At 33.6% G+C, this 20,215-nt stretch overlaps 3 protein-coding genes across 4 annotated transcripts in view; 1 reads left to right on the forward strand and 2 right to left on the reverse strand.

Annotated features, from left to right (window-relative positions):
* Positions 1-6,707, forward strand: part of LOC121125952 (protein ROP-like) — a 29,608-nt gene extending 22,901 nt beyond the window's left edge. Inside the window, 8 exon segments of the mRNA XM_040721221.2 lie at positions 347-562; positions 1,387-1,529; positions 1,532-1,659; positions 1,726-1,771; positions 1,828-2,063; positions 2,130-2,323; positions 4,025-4,182; positions 5,894-6,707. Coding sequence (XP_040577155.1) covers positions 347-562; positions 1,387-1,529; positions 1,532-1,659; positions 1,726-1,771; positions 1,828-2,063; positions 2,130-2,323; positions 4,025-4,182; positions 5,894-5,964 — 1,192 coding nt within the window. The 3' untranslated portion in view covers positions 5,965-6,707.
* A 317-nt stretch (positions 6,708-7,024) lies between these two features.
* Positions 7,025-9,680, reverse strand: LOC121125953 (aldehyde dehydrogenase 1A1). 2 transcript variants are annotated; one of them, XM_071891639.1, is made up of 4 exons: positions 9,534-9,680; positions 8,682-9,260; positions 7,617-8,570; positions 7,025-7,557 (listed from the first exon to the last, which is right to left on the reverse strand). In XM_071891639.1, exons 3-4 carry the CDS (start codon positions 8,412-8,414, stop codon positions 7,087-7,089), a joined length of 1,269 nt encoding a protein of 422 aa, XP_071747740.1. In that variant the 5' UTR covers positions 8,415-8,570; positions 8,682-9,260; positions 9,534-9,680; the 3' UTR covers positions 7,025-7,086. The 2 variants fall into 2 exon arrangements, with proteins under 2 accessions (XP_071747740.1, XP_040577156.1); XM_040721222.2 differs by lacking the exon at positions 9,534-9,680 and having other exon boundaries at positions 7,617-8,465; positions 8,783-9,238.
* A 7,652-nt stretch (positions 9,681-17,332) lies between these two features.
* Positions 17,333-18,807, reverse strand: LOC121125955 (retinal dehydrogenase 2-like). The gene is given in 3 exon segments (XM_040721225.2): positions 17,333-17,906; positions 17,966-18,183; positions 18,186-18,807. Coding segments are annotated over 3 exon segments (1,266 nt in total). The 5' UTR covers positions 18,763-18,807; the 3' UTR covers positions 17,333-17,435.
* Between the last annotated feature and the right edge of the window lie 1,408 nt (positions 18,808-20,215).

Genomic DNA, 20,215 nt, shown 5'->3' on the forward strand with positions numbered 1-20,215 from the left:
TTTGGGATGGGGGTAGGAAAAATTGGTCACAAATTAAAATTTCTTGCCTAAACGACACAAAATACAGGATGGAAACTTATAAAATCATAATTTACAGATATTTTTACACTGTATTTACTTATTATACAATTCTCAATATTTATTTTCTACCCTAAATATTTGTTTCACACTTTAGGCAGTGAAACCGAGGTCAAATCTTCAACCATGTCGTATACAGTTTATCCGGATACTCATTTTCATATATACATACTCTCCTTTATTAATATAGATACTATCCTATTACCAATTATATCGATTCAATCTAATATCAAACATATATTTTAATGTTGTTATTTTTCCGTTACAGAGATCATGAAAGAAACGCGGAATTGGCTCAAATGGTGCAGCAAAAATTGAATGCCTATAAAGCAGATGAGCCAACAATGGGAGAAGGGCCCGAAAAAGCGAAATCACAACTCATTATCCTGGATCGTGGATTTGATATCGTATCTGCTCTTTTGCATGAGTTAACATTCCAAGCTATGACCTATGATCTCTTAGATATTAAGAATGATGTGTATACGTAAGTATTTTTGAACATGTTCTAGGAAACTTTGCTGAAAACCTTTTTGCCGAAAAAATGATAAATATATATTTGATTATATAAATTTATGTTACTCCAATTTTAACAGAATTTTTTTCATTATTTGCCATTGTGAGGATGCTTCAATAGTTGGCTCGAACCCTTGAAACAAAAATCATGACAACTGCATAATAAATATATAAATTAGAAGGAGAAAAAAATGTTTTGAGGAAGTTGTTTTATGTTATTTAAAAAAAAAAATGGTGTATCACTATCTTGACCTTCAATATCTCAAACATGATATCCTCTGATTCTCACATTTAATGTTTTATAAAGTAATAATGCTTCTATGGGTTGGTCAATTTTCAAATTATACTAGATTAATTGTTTAGTTATTCAATTGTTAGCTTAGTTTTATTATTTATGGGTTTCATAGTAGTACTAGAACCAATGGTTTAGTTTAAAAACTTTAAAAATACAAAGTTATTCAAAGAAAATTAAATTTTTGGCAAAAAAAAAATTGAAAAGTTTATTTAAATTTTTTGAAAATTAATCACATATTATTTTTTTTCTTCATTCTATTACAATTTAATAAGAACATTTTATATTGCTCCTTAAATAATAGTAATAAATAAGAATCGGAATTGCAAATTAAGCATTATTTTCCCAATGCTGACGACGATTTCGGTTAAAACCACCCAATTATCCGATTACGATTAATCGTCCCATCAAAAACTTGTAATACTTTTGCTCCAGCCCCTCGATATAAAGTCATTGATCCTCACATCACTTATTCATCCCTCATTTACCGACTACATTCATAGGTATGAAGCCTCTGAGGGAGTAAAGAAGGAGGTTCTTTTGGATGAGAATGATGATTTATGGGTAGATATGCGACATAAACACATCGCAGTTGTGTCTCAAGAAGTGACGAATCAGCTTAAAAAGTTTAATCAAGAAAAAGAATCAATAGCTCTGACTCAAAGAACATGAGAGACTTGTCACAAATGATTAAGAAGATGCCTCAACATCAAAAAGAGCTGGCAAAGTTCTCAACTCATCTTCACCTAGCTGAAGAAAATATGAAGTCCTATAGGGTATTCTAAACTACTCAAACTGATTAAGGGGACTTTTACTCATCATTTTTTTAAATCCTTTTTTAGGGGTACGTGGATAAACTTTGTAAAGTGGAGCAGGATTTAGCAATGGGTAATAATATAATAGAACAACTTATTTTGATGTTAATGTAATTTGTCAAATCCTAGGTACGGATGCTGAAGGAGAAAGGATTCGTGATCACATGAGAAGCATTGTTCCAATTCTTTTGGATCAAAATGTGGATAACAAAGATAAAATCCGCATTATTCTTCTCTACATTCAATCAAAAAATGGTATCTCTGAGGAAAATTTCACTAAACTAATTCAGCATGCTCAGATTCCAATGAATGAAAAAGAAATGTTTACTAATATGTCCAAACTGGGTTGTAATGTTATTGTAGATGTGAGTATTTTTTATATCATTATAAGTAATGATAAATAAATATAAAAATATTTTATATTTATTTAGCAAGGAAATCGCAAAAAGGTTTGGCAAATGAAGAGAAAGGAAAGGATCACAGAGCAAACATATCAAATGTCTCGTTGGACACCCATGGTGAAGGATATCATGGAGGATTGTATAGAGGACAAATTAGACAACTCTCATTTCCCATTCCTTGGAGGCCAAAGAACGGGTTCACAATTCAAACAAGCTCCAACAAGGTAACACTACGTCCCTTCGTTGTCCAATCAATCCACATACTGCTAGTGTTGGAACGGTCCTAGAACTGATTTCCTAATCAGTCTCCCCCCACCCCTTTAAATATTTTCCTAATACAGGGGCGTCTGCAGGATCCCTTATAATCTCGTCTCTTTGAAAGAGGTTATTAATTGTCAATTATGATAAACCTTCAACAGTAACTGCGTCATTTCAGATTTTATAGTTTCCATAAAAGACTAATAAGTACCGGTCCTAGGACTGACAAAATTAATCAGGACCAGACTGGTAGGACTACAGTTTTTGTAGACCGATTCAACTCTACCACTACATATTATGTAATATTTAATTATCATTACTTCTTAATGTCTCTCACGCAACTACTCCTAATCTGTATTGGTGAAGGGTTGCCTTGCACACTTTTTATATATAAAAAATTTGAATTCGTTTTATAGGCCTCAACGCACGAAAAAATCCGCGTTTTCTTTTACAAAAGTTTCTTCAGAAGTTAAAAGGTTTTGGGTGCTTTTGATGCCGTTTAATCATTATCATAACTAAATGAATATACAAAAAATTCAACTAACCCATTTAATAATTATTGAGTGCATCTTTCTTTCATGTCAATAATAATTAATGTTTGCAAAATATATATATTTTTTAAAATAATTACTAATAGCCATAAAAATGTATAAATATATTAAACCAGTTAGATGGGCAATTAATCACTTAATGCTGTTTGCATTTAATTTTCTTTAATGAAGCAACATAATGTTTTATACTCTTTGTATGTCTTCTTTCTAACCCAATGGTTACTTCATGTTTCAATTAACTCTTTTATCGTGTATATAATATTATAGGGGATATGTACATTATAATTAATAACCGCTTGAGTGCCACTATCTTTGTAGTCATGGAGTTGAACCCAAGATATTATTGAGTCATTCCATTTCAAATCAGCAAAGACCTTACACCAACTGTCTCAGATATTCTTGTTTAGATATATTTTAACCCTTATTGTAAAAAATCCCCTGCCAAAATTTGAAGTCATTACAATAAGGCGTTCCCGAGTTATTTATGTTTTTGTTAATTCCCCATTTACCAAATAGGGCCGGTTCACATTAAGATCCGAAAACTAATTTAGGTAATATTTGGAGAAGTATTGGTAGAGGAAAAATAAATACTGCGATGTGTGATCATTTTTTGATGTAGAATTAAAAAACAAATTCCTTCATTTGAATGCCCATAAATGAAGGCATTAGCTTCAAAAATTACTATTTCTGTTTCATTGAACGCATCCTCCTCTGGGTGTTTATATCTCAAAACACCAGTATAACATGATCACACATGGCAGTTTTTAATTGTTTGTTATTCTACCATTACTTTTCCAGATATTATCTATTATGAGTTTTCGGATTCTTATGTGAACCGTTTGATATATGGGAAATGGGGCCTTAAAGAAAACATCAATAACTGGGAAACACCTTATCGAAATGACCTCAAATTTTGGCAGGGGATTTATTATAAGAGGTGAAAGATATCTAAAAAGGAAGAAAATCTAAAGACCTTGCTGTAAATTTTGAAAAAAAATTGGCTCATTTTACATGGAATGACCGTATTTTTTTACTAATGCTCCATGAATTGCTTAAATCTTTTTTCTCTTTTTATATACACCGCTATTCTTATTAATTATCACTTTATCTCATTAGTGTTCGGTATGGCCAATGGCACAAGGATAAGGCGAAGGAGACGAGCCAGAAAAATGTTCCTAGACTCATAGTTTTTATTGTTGGTGGAGCTACTTATTCGGAATTCAGGTGCGCCTATGAAGTTACAAAGGAAAAGAAGACCTGGGAAGTCATTATAGGTGAGAAAGGAGTTTAATCAGGCTTGCACCATGGATAATAACAACTGGGCTAAAAAGTCCGGGGCTTAATAAAGAAAAGTATTGTTGTGTCGATTCTTATTTATTCAGTTCAGTCCTATCTTAGGATCGGTCCTTTCTGAACTGTCGGTCCTTGGAATGTTTCATAAGAGTGTTGTTGGTTTATTAAGACAAATAAGATATATGGAATATGTATTAAGATTATTGCACTTATCTTACTTAAATATTATTTCTTTCATTCTAATACAATTTAATAAGAACATTTTATATTGCTTCTTTGTTACATTTATTTATTCCATTATATAACGGAATAATTAATAAATTGACGTCACGAGGGACTGATTTTACCTTCTATTAGGACCGAAAAATGGGACTGCACTGAATGGGGCCGGACTGGACTGTAGTCCTTGTTCCTAAATAAGAACCGACACATCACTAAAAAACATATTTTTTTTCTGTTCAAAATAGCCTTTTTTTTTAATTATAATTTTTTTTATTTGCTTTATGGAGCGAGTCCTAAAAGACTTTTGAAGCCATTTTTTTAGCTGGAATGGTATTTTTTCACATCAAACACCAGTGTAAAATTAAAATACGAAATTGTTTTAGAAATAGCAACAAAAGTAGGGTATCACTTAGCACAATAACTCACACACTAGACAACTGATTCTCATTAAATTTTGACAGCTGTCTTTTGAAGGTTGTTACTAACTGAAAAGGAGGTTTTAAAAAAAGCGCCATCTTTGTGATAAGCCTGTGGATTTTCATTTGTTAAAAGTATTTTGTTGCATGACTCAATAGCTATCAAATGATCTATTACATGCATCTATCGGATAAGTGGTTTACGAACTACAATCCAAAACACAAAAGGTATTCAATAACTTTTTGATCAAATTCATAGTGAAAAGGAGCTCAGAAATCAGAGATGGAATTAATTATAGATCTGTGGTTTCATTTTTAAGTTATCCTGGGAGAACGTGAACTAACGCAACACCAGCGCTATAAAGCAATCTATACTTATTTAAGGCCTCCCTTTCATTTTTTTAAATGAAACGACAACCATCTGTTCAATTTTTGTCCAAATTTAGTTGTCTAAGAAAAATGCTTTTATGCGCTAGATAGCCATTTTGATAGTGTTTTGTCAGTTCAGTCTTAAGACTGGTCCTATCAATCCTTGGAAACTGTCCTTAAAAATGTCGGTTTTTTAGACTATCAGAACTAATTAAAAAAGAAAGAAATAAAGTTGAGTGACGTCATCAAGTACCGAACTTTATCAGCTTTAGGATTGATATGTTGAACTGGACGGGACTGCAGTCTTCAGTCCTAAATAAGAACTAACGCAGTACTACATTTTGAGGTACCACAACAAAGGTGACGGACGTCACTTAATCATTTCACGCATGCTAATTTTTCATTATTGGGTGAATTTATGGAGGTTGCGTAGTTAATTAGTAATTGAGGATGCCCTCAGCATCTCCTAGCGGGCAAAAGAGTATTGTTTTAGGCAATTAAATCCAAATTTGAAATTGATTATGATCGTTTTGCTATTTGGTTTTGGTCTTGGGGTAAAAGAGATTTGTTTGTAGAACAATGAATGACACGAATTTTCTGCCAAGTGGTCCAAGCCTGAACATAATTAAAGTTAAAGTTAGAATACGAAACTTATTGATATAATCCATTTTCTATTTTATTCTAGGTGGCTCACATATTTCCACTCCATCTCATTTTTTGGATGACATTAAGAACCTGGGTGCGGATGATGAATAAGCCCTTTCATCATCTCCCTTTCAAAAAACCACCGAAGAATATATAAAGAAAAATAAGAAGAAAACATTATAATTGATGATACACTCTTTAAGACCACAGAATGAAAATTTATAAATAAGAGTGTTTTTTTTAGGACGAAAATGAATTCGATTTTTTTATGGAGATTTACGGCATAGTTGACACTACTAGGATGGTTAAAAGAAAATCCATCCCACTGCAACTTACAATTCCCTCTCCCCACATTTGAGAAATTATCTTCTTTTTGAAGAGCTTTCAGTGAGACGGATTTGTTTCATGATTCATTTCATTTATAGTAGATGTATTCATTATATATCATTTCCATTACTGCATCATCTGCGTCATTATCTTTGTTCTTGTTTATTTCATTTTAAATTATAGTGCATCTCACTGCATGTATTTTTTGGGGTGAGCAAGTGAGGGCTCCTTTAGGACTGAGCTGAAGTGCATTATAAATATTATTTTATGAAAGTTTGTAGCATAGTAGAAGCATTTATCCAATAATAATAATTCAAAGTGTCCTAAATACATAATATAATATAAACTATCTTACTACAACTGCCCCAAATCTATCCACATCGACAACATTTTAATAAAAAAAGTACAAGTCCTATTCTATCCCCTTCCCTTATTTTACAGTAATGTCTCGTTGATTAGCCATTCTAATACCCTACAAACTATGAATTTATATTTCTAAAAATATAAGACACAAAATTACACCATCACCTTAGTTACTAATTGATCCCCTTTTCCTCTTTTAAAATATCTTCTATTCTAGAAAAAGACAAATTTATTTCATATTCACGAATATAGTAGAGGTTATCTTATATATATTTATTAATTAATTATTTTATTGGATTTTATTCATTATTTCTCTACGGGTGGGCCATCAGTTTTTTATCCTAGATGCTAGGAACGTTGTTTTATTGTAAGGCCCATTTTAAGTCATTTATCTTTATTACTATCAAACTATTATTTATAAGAATATTGCTATTACTATATTATATTATCACTTGTCATTGTTTTTATTAGAACCAATATAATTGCTTGACATAAATTCAGATTTCAATTTAACAGAAAACTTTCATAAATTACATACATCATCTATGAACATTTGGAGCTGGTTGCGATGGTAATGGTCTTGCATTCCAAATAATTTTTTAGGCCTTCCTCTCCTAATTCTCTTCCAAACCCGGATTGTTTGAAACCTCCAAAGGGTGTTTGAGTGGATATCACGTTATAGCAGTTAATCCAAACTGTTCCAGCTCGAATAAACGAAGAGAATTTATTCATGGTATTGAAGTCTGATGTTATAATACCAGCCGCCAAACCATAGGTTGTATCATTGGCACGATCAATCACTTCATTTAGAGTCTCGAATTTGAAAATGGATTGGACTGGACCAAATATTTCTTCTTTTGCTATACGCATATTGTCCTTAACACTAGAAAATACGGTTGGCTCAACAAAGTATCCTTTAGTACCAACTCTGGAACCTCCAGTCTCAATTTTTGCGCCCTCTTTGACTCCACTATCGATGAGATCCAGTATTTTGTCCATTTGCTCCTGATTCACCTAAATTTTTACATCAAACCAAATAGTTATTAATTGGAGTATAATATTATGAAGTATACCTGAGGTCCATGCAAGTTCTTAGAATTCCAGGGGCAACCAACTGTTCGCTTTTTGGCAAGTTCAGTTGATTTTCTTACAAATTCATCGTAGATCCCGGATTGAACAAAGACCCTTGAGCCCGCACAGCAAACTTGTCCCATGTAAGTAAATATAGCGTTCTGGCAAATTTCTACAGCCTCATCCAATGAAGGGCAATCATTCATCACAACAACAGGACTTTTCCCTCCGAGCTCCAGGGATATTCTCTTTAAATTTGAATCATTTCCAGAACTTGAGATAAGCTTTCCTACTTCTGTTGAGCCAGTAAATGCAATTTTATCTACGTCCAAATTTTTAACCAAGGCTGCTCCCGTTTGAGGTCCATCCCCTGTTACAACGTTTATCACACCTTTTGGAAATCCAGCTTCTTTAACGAGGGAAGCCATATGTAGAGCACTTAATGGTGTTTGCTCTGCAGGTTTGAGGACCATGGTGCATCCAGTTGTTAGAGCTGGACCCCACTTCCATGAAATCATGGCAAGAGGATAATTCCAAGGGATGATTTGACCCACAACACCAATGGGTTCTTTCCGTGTATAACTCATAAAATTTCCATCAACCGGAATGGTAGATCCATGTATTTTATCTGCATAGCCAGCATAGTATCGAAATACCTTGATGGCAAATTGTACTTCAAATTCAGATGTGTCAATAGGCTTCCCGTTGTCAATTGTAATTAATTTAGCTAAAATATCAACATCCCTTTCCATTAAATCTGCTAAGGTTAATATGAACTTTCCACGCATTGAAGCATCCATTGTACGCCATTCCGAATTGGGTTCGAATGCTTTTTTAGCGGCATTTACTGCCTGTAAGTTCGTGTATGTTAAATAATAAGAAATTTAAGACTTGAAAATAACAAAATATTCACAATATTGTATATTACATATTGTAGCGTCTATCCTTACTTAGGGCTTGAAGACTGCAGTCCCGTCCAATTAAGTCTCAGTCCAGTCTTACATATCAGTTTTTAAACTGATGAAGTTTGGTCATTGATGACGTCACTTTTTAATCAGTTCTAGTACGGACAGACCGAAAGGCCGACAGTCTTAAGCCTGATAGGACCAGTCATGAGGCTGAACTGGACATAATAAATAAGGACTGTCACAACTCTAACGATACATACCTTATTCATGTCATTAGCCGAACCGAATGCGACCTTAGCAACAACTTCTTCAGTAGATGGATCAATGGTCTCAAAAGTTGCTCCATTCTCCGCCTCTAGAAACTCATTGTCGATAAAGAGGGACGTGTACTTTATATCAACTTTCCCCGACATGTTATTACTAATATTTATTAGCTCTTGTAAACTATAAAGTAATCCAAGGAGGAGTATTAATCAGGAACCTTCCAGTTGGAGATTTTATAACGTTTATATTTTTCCTATCTGAAATATTTATTTTATCTTTTGTCTGTTGCAAAGGAGAGCGAGTAGTAAAAATAAACGTCATGTGAATCAGAAAGTTGAGCACAAGTGTTGAGACTCGGTTTAAAAAAAAAAAAAAAAAAAAAAATTGCAAATGTCTCCCTCAAATTTCTTTATAAAAAATGACGTGGTATAGGACGATTTCTCCTGTTGACCGAATTTTACTACAAGAGCGTTCCTGACAAAAGCTGTACGGAATTAGTTAAAACCATAACAGTCTCCGATCGCTCTAGGATTTCCAGATCGAACCTGAACACTATTTAGCATTCAAAATACCTAACATGTAAATGCGAACTCTACAGAATAGTATTTATCTCATCTCCATCCCGTCATATATCAAACACCCAGGGGAGAGGCATCCTTTTTTTTCAAAAGTGAATAAAACAAATTTTATAAATCAGAAAAATTGCAATTTTTTTTATAACGATAGTACACATATAAAGTTGTGTACTGTACATAATTTTGAAAATTATATCAGAGGGGTGACGTCCCTCATTCTTCAGACACTGAATGAACACAACTTCGGTATTTTGATACCAGATGATTTTTTCATTTTTTAGTTTCTCTTTAAATAATTTTTATGCAGGGCTTTTTAGAGAGATGGTTTCTTTTTTTACAAAAAGATGAAAATTTAGTTTTATATCTGTTTTTATAATGGCGGATAATTAGTTCATGAGTTATTGTGGTTTCTGCAAGGGTATTAAAAATATTCCATTTTTAGATTGCTGTAGAGCAGGGGAAGGCAACTTTTGAGACATGGAGTCCCAACTTCAACATTTCTAATCAATGAGCCTGCCACTATCAACAATAATGGTAAAAACACACACACACTACGGGAATATGTTCTAATTTGCACGTGCTACTGAATATGCCTCCGCGTGCTAGCAGGGGCACGCGTACCATAGGTTGCCGACCCCTGCTTTAGGGAGTTTTCAGTGACGTCATAAATTGCATTATAATTGAATGAGACGCCATCTTGATATTGTTACGACGTAAAATGAACAAATTTCCAATAAATCTTAATGAAACTTCGTCGAAGGGCTTTATGAATACAAAAATACTTGACATTTGCATTGAATACTAATTGATGTTAATGATAAAGACTGATATTTGAGTATGATTATAGTACTATGCTTTGAAAATCCCTATTAAATGTCTAAATTCATACATTTTTTTTTTTAAATTAGAAAATTAATAAAATAAATAAAAAATTATCATATTCTATCAAAATGTTCGTTTTAAAGGTACAATATGGAAATTAGATTGTATAACAATGTAATAGTATATATTTTTAATACATCTAAGGGTCAGATGTCAGGGGTATCGCCCCAAATTTAGGATTTTTTTATTCTTATTAGAAAATGTAATATTTGAAAAAAAAATAATAATATTTGGAATTTATTTCAAATATTCAATTTTTTTTTCCAAAAAAATTAATTGCCCATAAATATCTCCAGATTTTTGAACTTTTTCTCAAAAATTTTAATATTTGAACTTTAATTTTAGAACTTTTTTTCCAAAAAATTTCTTTTTTGAATGAAGAGCTCTGGATTTTTGAAACTTTTTTCCAAATACTTTATATTTCTTTTTTTTCCAAAAAATTTATATTTGAATTTTTTTTTCCCCTGAAATTTAATTTTTGGAAAAATTCTCCCCCCCCCCCAAAGAAAAAAATAACTGTATAAATATATAAACCTGCGAACACCCCTGGATGTATCACAAAACAAGGCCAAATATGGATACTTTTTTGATAAACAGTCTGACTTAAGTCCTTTTATTTATTGGTGAAAGAATTGTCAAAAATTGATCTATGCATACTGAAAAAAAAATATTTTTGTAATAAAAAAGGGTTTAATAAGAATTGACCTTTTCTAAAAAAAAAATGAAAAAAAAATCATGAAGAAATCCTCATGCGATAAAATATATGTACATTTAAATCCGGTCAAGTGTAGACTTCAATGTATTGGCAACCCTGAGATCAATACTTATGAATGCATGCTCATCAGATTCAACTGACCAAACTGTTTGAGAAAAATACAACATTCTTGTGATATCCTCCAAATACCAACGTTCCAGGCGTACAGCCAAGGAGGCTAATAACTCCTTAGATAATGAAGTTAGAGAGCTTAAATTGATTTACCGGATTGATGCCGTAAAACCCAACATTTTTAATACCTTCATGTTTTGGGCAAAGGAAATGTGGCTTCCAAGTTACCCGGATATCAACCTTTTGGCCCACTATGTATAGATTTAATCATGGAGAGAGTCCCCCTGAGTACAATTTTGAAGTAGCAGAGGTCACAGGAAGAAAGGACTCCAGGAAGGTCAGGGACGTGGAGTTCATCGAGAAGGTTACCCCCATTATTGACCAGTCCTGTCGGGGCCCTTTGTCTCAATTCGAAATGAATTTAAATTCAGTGACAAGACAGCTAGGGCATGTGTTAACGAAAATCTGTAGTGCCCGTCTAACAAGATACAAACTGACCAGATTTGGAGCCCCGGCACCCCGATGTTAATCCTATGCGTTAGTTTCTGGGGCTACCTTGAAGCATACACTAATAGATGCCCCCTACACAATTGAAGAAAGGGATCGAGACTGAGGGAAAATATATATCGATTAAGCCTCAAGGCACAAGACCTACCATTAATTTGTTTTTTATTTGAAATAAGATATTAAAAATTATAGCTTATATGCTGTTATTTGTAAATACGATAGGGGCACAGATTTCATCTTCAAGCCTTGAACATTATCATTAAATTTGCTAGATTTTAAATCCCCACCTGTATTTGTAGAGAAGGACTTTCATTATTTTTTAAACCAAATTTTAAGGAAAAGGTTCCCCCCATTTTTCTATTCCAAAGACCGTGATCATGCTAGAGCCAGGCCTGTTATTGGAGTTCCTTTTTTATTATTTGCGGGACCTAATGTTTCAACACACATTCAATTTATATCAAAACTATAACATGATAATAATACGTCTTATATTGATATCAATTGAATTTGATTAAAATTGCAATTTCTTGTCACAATACATGACATATTTATAAGTACAAAGTCTACTTCAGGATTAATTAATTCGTTTCTAAGTCGTACACAGATGCTACAGTATGCAACAAAAGTCCGTGCCGATTATTTCAAGTAGCAATAGAGTAAATAGAGTAGCGTAAGAGCATTTATTTGCGATCCATAGTGTCTTCCTAGCTTAATAAACAATTAAACTGTGAAATCATGGAGGAAATAAGAAAGAGAGACGCTGGATACAAGAACAAAAACATTCCTGAAAGTTACTTTGTCTCCAAAAGCATGGTGTACAAAGTCACCAATAAATTTTACAACCCTCCTCGGAACGGGAGGCCACGTTCAGCAACCACAGAACAAACATTAGAGTAGTTAAGGTCAAAATTTAAGCTGCTCCCCTTATTAACATCTGTCAGATTGTCAGGAAGTTAAACATTGACAAAAATGCCACGAACCGTATTGTGAGGTATGAACTAGCCCCAAATCAAGAGCTTGTACCAAAGTTCAAGTACTGACAGACCAACAACGCAAGAAAGGACTTGAGAGATGCAAGAAAATTATCAACACACTGAAAAAAGGCCAAAGTCGTGTTTTGGTATTCTATTTACTGTTGATGGAATGTCAAACTGAAGAAGCACCAGATACATTGGCAAGAGACCTCAAGATGTGGAGGCATGCTTCCGCCACCATATTGGGTGTTATAGGTTCTAACGGAAATATGTTTCAATCATTGTGAACAAAATGTACTGTTGGCATCAAGCAATACAAGAAATTGCCAGCCCACAAGGTATTTCCTGTCTTTAAAATAACCTATGAGGTTGTTAACTGATGCTGGACTCAAAATGGGGCTCGCAGTCATACAACAAAAGCAACACAGAAGTACATCCTGAAGGTATGTTACAAAATACCAACGTACCGTGCGAAAAAAAAAAACTTCCAGCATTTGTGTACAGAAGTCTAAAAATATTTTGAGGATCCCCATATGAATGCTGGATTTTCATTAGTTAAAAATGGGAGTAATCAATTTGACGTCAGAACTTATGACGTAGATACATTCTTAATACTTCACCAAGTTTAAATTTTTTTCTCCATATGTTGCTTTATTTAATCACATCATTTACAGGAAAATAAGTCACCTCAAGATAGACTTCAAAATCAGGGATGGGATGGGGTATTCTAGATGGAATAAAAGGTATAATTGACATTAATTCATTTATTTATTTAGTATTTTGTTGATTTCCAACCAATTTGTCGATGCAAAGTACATAAATTTCAACTCAATATTGGCACTTTCAATCTTTATTACTACGTAATATGAAAGTAATTTGTATTATTTTTATTTTGTTCCATTTCAAGTACTTAAAAGTAAGATATTGTGGGTTATACTGTACTCTATAATTACGGAAAATTTCATTCAATTCTCTAGATCTTTAAGAAAGTTGTGTTATTTTTTTGAAATATCATATCAGATCACAGATTTTGCTGTAGGCTGTTACATAAACAGTACAGGAAAAAGGTGTGATATTCTACAGTTAAATTGGTCATCGCCAAAGATATTCAAAATGCTATCCACCTCTATACTAAAAAAAAAAAAAACCTCTGAAAATTAACGGTGTAACTGACAATTTGAAGAACGTTTTGGAACAGAGTCTATGAGACAAAGTGATGAGGCGTAGTAGTCCTTTGATTTTGCATTCCTAGTTCTCGTTCTCTCCCAATGAAGGAAAAAACGACACAAACATGGCTTGACCTTTTGTAAGGAATCAATCAAGTAGCTTCTTTGAAGGATTCCAGATCTCAGATCCGTACATCAAAATGGGGGGACATAAAGTTTCTATAGTGTAACCATAAACAAAAGGTCACGAGTTTTGAAGCTTCTTTTAATAATTCCAAGGTTAGGACCTTCTATATAATGTATTGAATATGCCTCTTAAATTTCAAATCACGAGAGATTTGGAGTAATTATCTACCACCTTAAGACTTGGGTGGATGAACTCTTTTTTGGTAGAAAGGAAGCAGGACACATTTATTAATATTTATAGGTATTCTCCAAGTTACATTCCAGTTAATAAATTTGGTATAGACATCGTCGACAGTGTTTAAATCAGAACATATGATTTTCATATCATCCGCGTATAAGAATGTATTTTCTGAAAAATTTATCTACTAAGTCGTTAATATAAATGTCAGAGAGCGTGGGTCCAAGTACACTACCTTGTGGAACAGATGAAGTAACGTTACTAGGCTCAGAAACAGTGGGATTGATCACTACACTCTGTATCCTATTCGTCAACCAGGAACTAAGCCATTGTAACAACCCACCCTTTATACTGATGTTAGACAATTTAAAGAGAAGTTGACCAAGAGGGACTTTGTCAAAGGCGTGCTGAAATCAAAATATATAACAACACAGTCAAGTTTAATTTAAATGTGTTTCAAATCATTTTTATTTTGATAAGTTTGAGTATCAAAATCATTATACTCGTATCTACCTATATCCATAATTCTCATTAATGATTTTGTATCTACATTATAGATCCTCTTCATGTTCCATAAATAATGACTAATTCTAAATTGTAAATACTAAATATAATAAGATAAAAGACGAAAGATCCATTAGATCCAATATTTTCAGTGTTCAGGTTAAGTCCAAGCCTGCAAGCTCCTGTTTTTTCTGGTTCCGAGTATAAGTCGTCATGCTCTGGGTCAATGGGAAAGGCAAGATATTTTTTACGTCAAGTTATTCCTTAATCTTTGACAATACTGATTTATTTTATGACTCGATTGACTTTGTGAAGGTGTAGTGACTATGAAAAAGAATAAGGACGACAGCTCTGGTCAATAAAAACATATGATCAGGCAGGGAGCACTCTCCTTGAATCAGATAACGACTGCAAAAAACCGGGCCTCTTTCAGGATAGTCTTTTGAACATCTCTGGTCATAACTCCCTTAATATTGAAGATAGAGACATGATTTTGGTATCAAAATGTTTATTTAACCATTATTTATATGATAAAACAGGTTTATAAGAAAATATTGTGTTTGATTTTTTTTTTAAATACATACATCATGGACACATTAGAATCCAATGGATTTTGGTACAAAGAGCTTTGGCCACCTAATTTATAGACCTGGATCCTTGGATTAGTCTGGAGCACACATTTATACCAGTTATGCGCCTATGAAATGAGACTTTTTTAAAAAAAAAAATATTGTGAAAAATGGTTACATATTAAATTTTCAATGTATGTCCCTTTACTAGCCACACATTTTCCCCCATCTTTCAGGCAATTTATGGATGCCTTTCCAAAAAAATTGTTTGTCTTTGGTAGCAAACCAGCCATTCATCCATTTTTTGGCTTCAGCGTGAGAGTCGAATTATAAATCATTGAGTGCGTGGCCCATGGATGCAAACAAGTGTTAATCGGAAGGCACCAGGCCTGACGAGTAAGCCCCATAATCATGGTTTCCCAGTTGTACGATTCAACAAGCTGGTGGGTGGCATAGAGCGATGCGTTTTTGCGTTGTCATCAAGGAAAACTACCTTGTGTTGCCTGGGTGACTTTAAAAATGTTTCCCATACTTTTGAACGTTTTCCAATGGTCCAACGATCAACATCCAATTTTTTTACTTGCTGTTCTTGCATTTGGTCATAATCTTCATCGAGCAATGCTTGCATTTCGGCGTCTTCAAACTTTTTCGGTGGTCGGCCGCGCTCTTCATTTATCACGTCAAAATCCCTACTTTGGAATTTTTCAAGCCACCTGAAGCACTGTGCTCTGCTTAGAACATGTCCACCGTAAGCTTCCATAAACAAGCATTTTCTTCAATTAGTAACAGAAAATCAATGATGTCCGCACATCGTAGTTTGTAGGTACAAAATTTGTCATTTTTACGAGCAAAAAAGTTCGTCGTTTAATGAAGCTATACAAACAATCAATTATATATTGTTGACACATGTCAAAATAAGCATTTAGATTTTGGACCAGGCTATAATGTCTAACTGGTGACATCAGGGGGCCAATAGTGAAAAGTCCCATTTCATAGGCGCATACCTAGTAAACTTCTTCCAGATTTAAAATCCCCATCATGTATATCTATTATTCTATAATTTGCGTACAAGTTGCGGTTTTTGTACAAGTTGCGACTTGTATTAGCAGATTGTGCAAGATTTTAAGTGGACCGAACTAATTTAGTGCTTTTAAAGAAGTTGCACGGCTCTCTTTTTAAAATAAACAAAGTTGCAGTGTATTTTATAAGTAATGATCAACATCAGTGTGAAAAATGTTTTGGAGGAGTGGAAGAAAATGATCATGACGTTTCATCAGATCAAATACAATCAGCTATGACAAGCGAGAAAGGAGAAAAGGATATAAATAACGACATTAGCTCGAATGATTCCGACTTTCATCCCGAATTTAAGCTCGAAGTCTAATAAAGACTAACTATAATAAATCCACACCAAATCCTTCGGCTTACAGTCAGTCTTTTATGTGCACACACGGATGTTCAATCAGGTTTTGAATATAATTAAATCTATTTAGGAATGGATCTTTACTACTCATGAATTAAATAATAATTACAACTGCTAAAGAAAAGAAAATACATTCTTCAGATTACCAATCCTAAAAAATGGGGAAACTAAAAAATTCACTGGATTTTCATCACTAAAGAAGAACTATTATTGTATGAATGTTTGTAGCATAGTAAAAGCATTTATCCAATAATAATAATTCAAAGTGTCCTAAATACATAATATAATATAAACAATCTTACTACAACTGCCCCAAATCTATCCACATCGACAACATTTTAATAAAAAAAGTACAAGTCCTATTCTATCCCCTTCCCTTATTTTACAGTAATGTCTCGTTGATTAGCCATTCTAATACCCTACAAACTATGAATTTATATTTCTAAAAATATAAGACACAAAATTACACCATCACCTTAGTTACTAATTGATCCCCTTTTCCTCTTTTAAAATATCTTCTATTCTAGAAAAAGACAAATTTATTTCATATTCACGAATATAGTAGAGGTTATCTTATATATATATATATTTATTAATTAATTATTTTATTGGATTTTATTCATTATTTCTCTACGGGTGGGCCATCAGTTTTTTATCCTAGATGCTAGGAACGTTGTTTTATTGTAAGGCCCATTTTAAGTCATTTATCTTTATTACTATCAAACTATTATTTATAAGAATATTGCTATTACTATATTATATTATCACTTGTCATTGTTTTTATTAGAACCAATATAATTGCTTGACATAAATTCAGATTTCAATTTAACAGAAAACTTTCATAAATTACATACATCATCTATGAACATTTGGAGCTGGTTGCGATGGTAATGGTCTTGCATTCCAAATAACTTTTTAGGCCTTCCTCTCCTAATTCCCTTCCAAAGCCCGATTGTTTAAAACCTCCAAAGGGTGTTTGAGTGGATACCACGTTGTAGCAGTTAATCCAAACTGTTCCAGCTCGAATAAACGAAGAGAATTTATTCATGGTATTGAAGTCTGATGTTATAATACCAGCAGCCAAACCATAGGTTGTATCATTGGCACGATCAATCACTTCATTCAGAGTCTCGAATTTAAAAATGGATTGGACTGGGCCAAATATTTCTTCTTTTGCTATACGCATATCGTCCTTAACACTAGAAAATACGGTTGGTTCAACAAAGTATCCTTTAGTACCAACTCTGGAACCTCCAGTCTCAATTTTTGCGCCCTCTTTGACTCCACTATCAATGAGATCCAGTATTTTGTCCATTTGCTCCTGATTCACCTAAATTTTTACATCAAACCAAATAGTTATTAATTGGAGTATAATATTATGAAGTATACCTGAGGTCCATGCAAGTTCTTAGAATTCCAGGGGCAACCAACAGTTCTCTTTTTGGCAAGTTCAGTTGATTTTCTTACAAATTCATCGTAGATTCCGGATTGAACAAAGACCCTTGAGCCCGCACTGCAAACTTGTCCCATGTTAGTAAATATAGCGTTCTGGCAAATTTTTACAGCCTCATCCAATGAAGGGCAATCATTCATTACAACGATAGGACTTTTCCTCCGAGCTCCAGGGATATTCTCTTTAAATTTGAATCCTTTCCAGAACTTGAGATAAGCTTTCCTACTTCTGTTGAGCCAGTAAATGCAATTTTATCTACGTCCAAATTTTTAACCAAGGCTGCTCCCGTTTGAGGTCCATCCCCTGTTACAACGTTTATCACACCTTTTGGAAATCCAGCTTCTTTAACGAGGGAAGCCATATGTAGAGCACTTAATGGTGTTTGCTCTGCAGGTTTGAGGATCATGGTGCAACCAGTTGTAAGAGCTGGACCCCACTTCCATGAAATCATGGCAAGAGGATAATTCCAAGGGATGATTTGACCCACAACACCAATGGGTTCTTTCCGTGTATAACTCATAAAATTTCCATCAACGGGAATGGTAGAACCATGTATTTTATCAGCATAGCCAGCATAATACCAAAATACCTTGATGGCATATTGTACTTCAAATTCAGATGTGTCAATAGGCTTCCCCTTGTCAATTGTAATTAATTTAGCTAAAACATCAACATCCCTTTCCATTAAATCTGCTAAAGTTAAAATGAACTTTCCACACATTGATGCATCCATTGTACGCCATTCCGAATTGGGTTCGAATGCTTTTTTAGCGGCATTACTATTTCCTGATCCTAGCCCTTGCAGGTCTTCTTCACGTATTCCTCTGAGATATCAGCACACTCATTCTCCATGGCAGCCTTTACGGGATCTATATGGAAGGTGACACAGGCCTTTTTCTCTATGGTGCTCCAGATCTCATAGTTAAGAGACTTGTATTCAGGAGAGGACAAAGCCCACATAAACCTGAGCTAGAAATTTGCCAAGTTATTTTTGCACCACTTTATAGTATTTTTGGACTAGTGACTTCCAGGCTTCTTCTCAAGGCTATTGTTGTCGTCTTTCTGATTTTTAATCTTGATAATGAAAGGATTGGAGCATGAATGATCCAGGGAGATATTTTTATAACTCAATCCTGTCGTAAGAAGCCCTGAAAGGGGATTTTTTTTTTCCCCTTCATCTTAGTTGTCCTTAGTCTGATGAAGAAATCTTTTTTACAATAATATTTTGTTTTTATTGCCATAACAGTTAATATTACGGGGAAAATGGTCCATTATTTAGTAAGTCAAGGAAACCTTTCCAAAGATTTATTCACGATTAGTTGGGACACTCTGTATTTTGTGAGCCAAAAAATGGGTCAGGCTTTGAAAATGATTCAATTTTAGTTTACCCTCTGAGTCGAAATCCGTATACAAAGAAATCACTGTAGATAAAAATGTAAAAAGAATTCGATCTTGGGCTGTGTCTCAACACTAATATATGTACATTATACGTTTTTGTCTGTTGATAAATAAGAGACTGTTGAATATTTACATTTGAAATTCTATGATTGCTGTAAATACATTTTGTAAATTACTATTACATGGGCGTGTTGGATAAAATATGAACGAGGGTTTGCTAAACGGATTTCTACCTGTGTAATACAAATGTATATTTACATACGTAAATAATTATTGAAAATTCGTATAGTATGAACTCTATTGATACTAGGATTTCATATAAAATGGCTAGAGCTGTAGAAAGTAAGATATACTAGCAATCTAATCCTGACAATTTGAAGAATGTTTGTTTCATTAAATCAACTGAAAGTAGACGTGAGAAGAAGAAAATAAACATCAAATCCCACTACGTATATAGGAATGATATAGGCTTGAAGTACTCCAATGTTGATCCTCAATTCTACTCCGGGCCCAATAAAGACTAACCCTTAATACTCTGCAACAAATTCTCAGTGTTACTTTTCGTTTTTCACACAATATTGTCTACTCAGGGGCGTCTGCAGGAACAAATATTTGGGGGACGGAAGGGGGGAGGGGAGCTTGGTTGCAAAAGATCCCAAAATTATTTTTTTTACTTAATAATTTCAAAAATATGCATTTATTTGTAAGAAATTAATTTTTTTCCAAAAACAATTTCAAATATCCACAACTATTGACAAAAAAATCAAAAATTTCCAGTTATTCACAAA

Source organism: Lepeophtheirus salmonis, chromosome 11 (genome assembly GCF_016086655.4).
Source record: "Lepeophtheirus salmonis chromosome 11, UVic_Lsal_1.4, whole genome shotgun sequence".
NCBI lineage: Eukaryota > Metazoa > Arthropoda > Copepoda > Siphonostomatoida > Caligidae > Lepeophtheirus > Lepeophtheirus salmonis.

Coding starts and splice junctions, on each gene's coding strand:
- LOC121125953 (XM_040721222.2), bottom strand. CDS start 8,935: ATGTCGGGGAAAGTTGATATAAAGTACACGTCCCTCTTTATCGACAAT. Junction 8,466..8,782: donor CGGCTAATGACATGAATAAG/GTATGTATCGTT, acceptor ACGAACTTACAG/GCAGTAAATGCCGCTAAAAA. Junction 7,558..7,616: donor AGAACTTGCATGGACCTCAG/GTATACTTCATA, acceptor GTAAAAATTTAG/GTGAATCAGGAGCAAATGGA.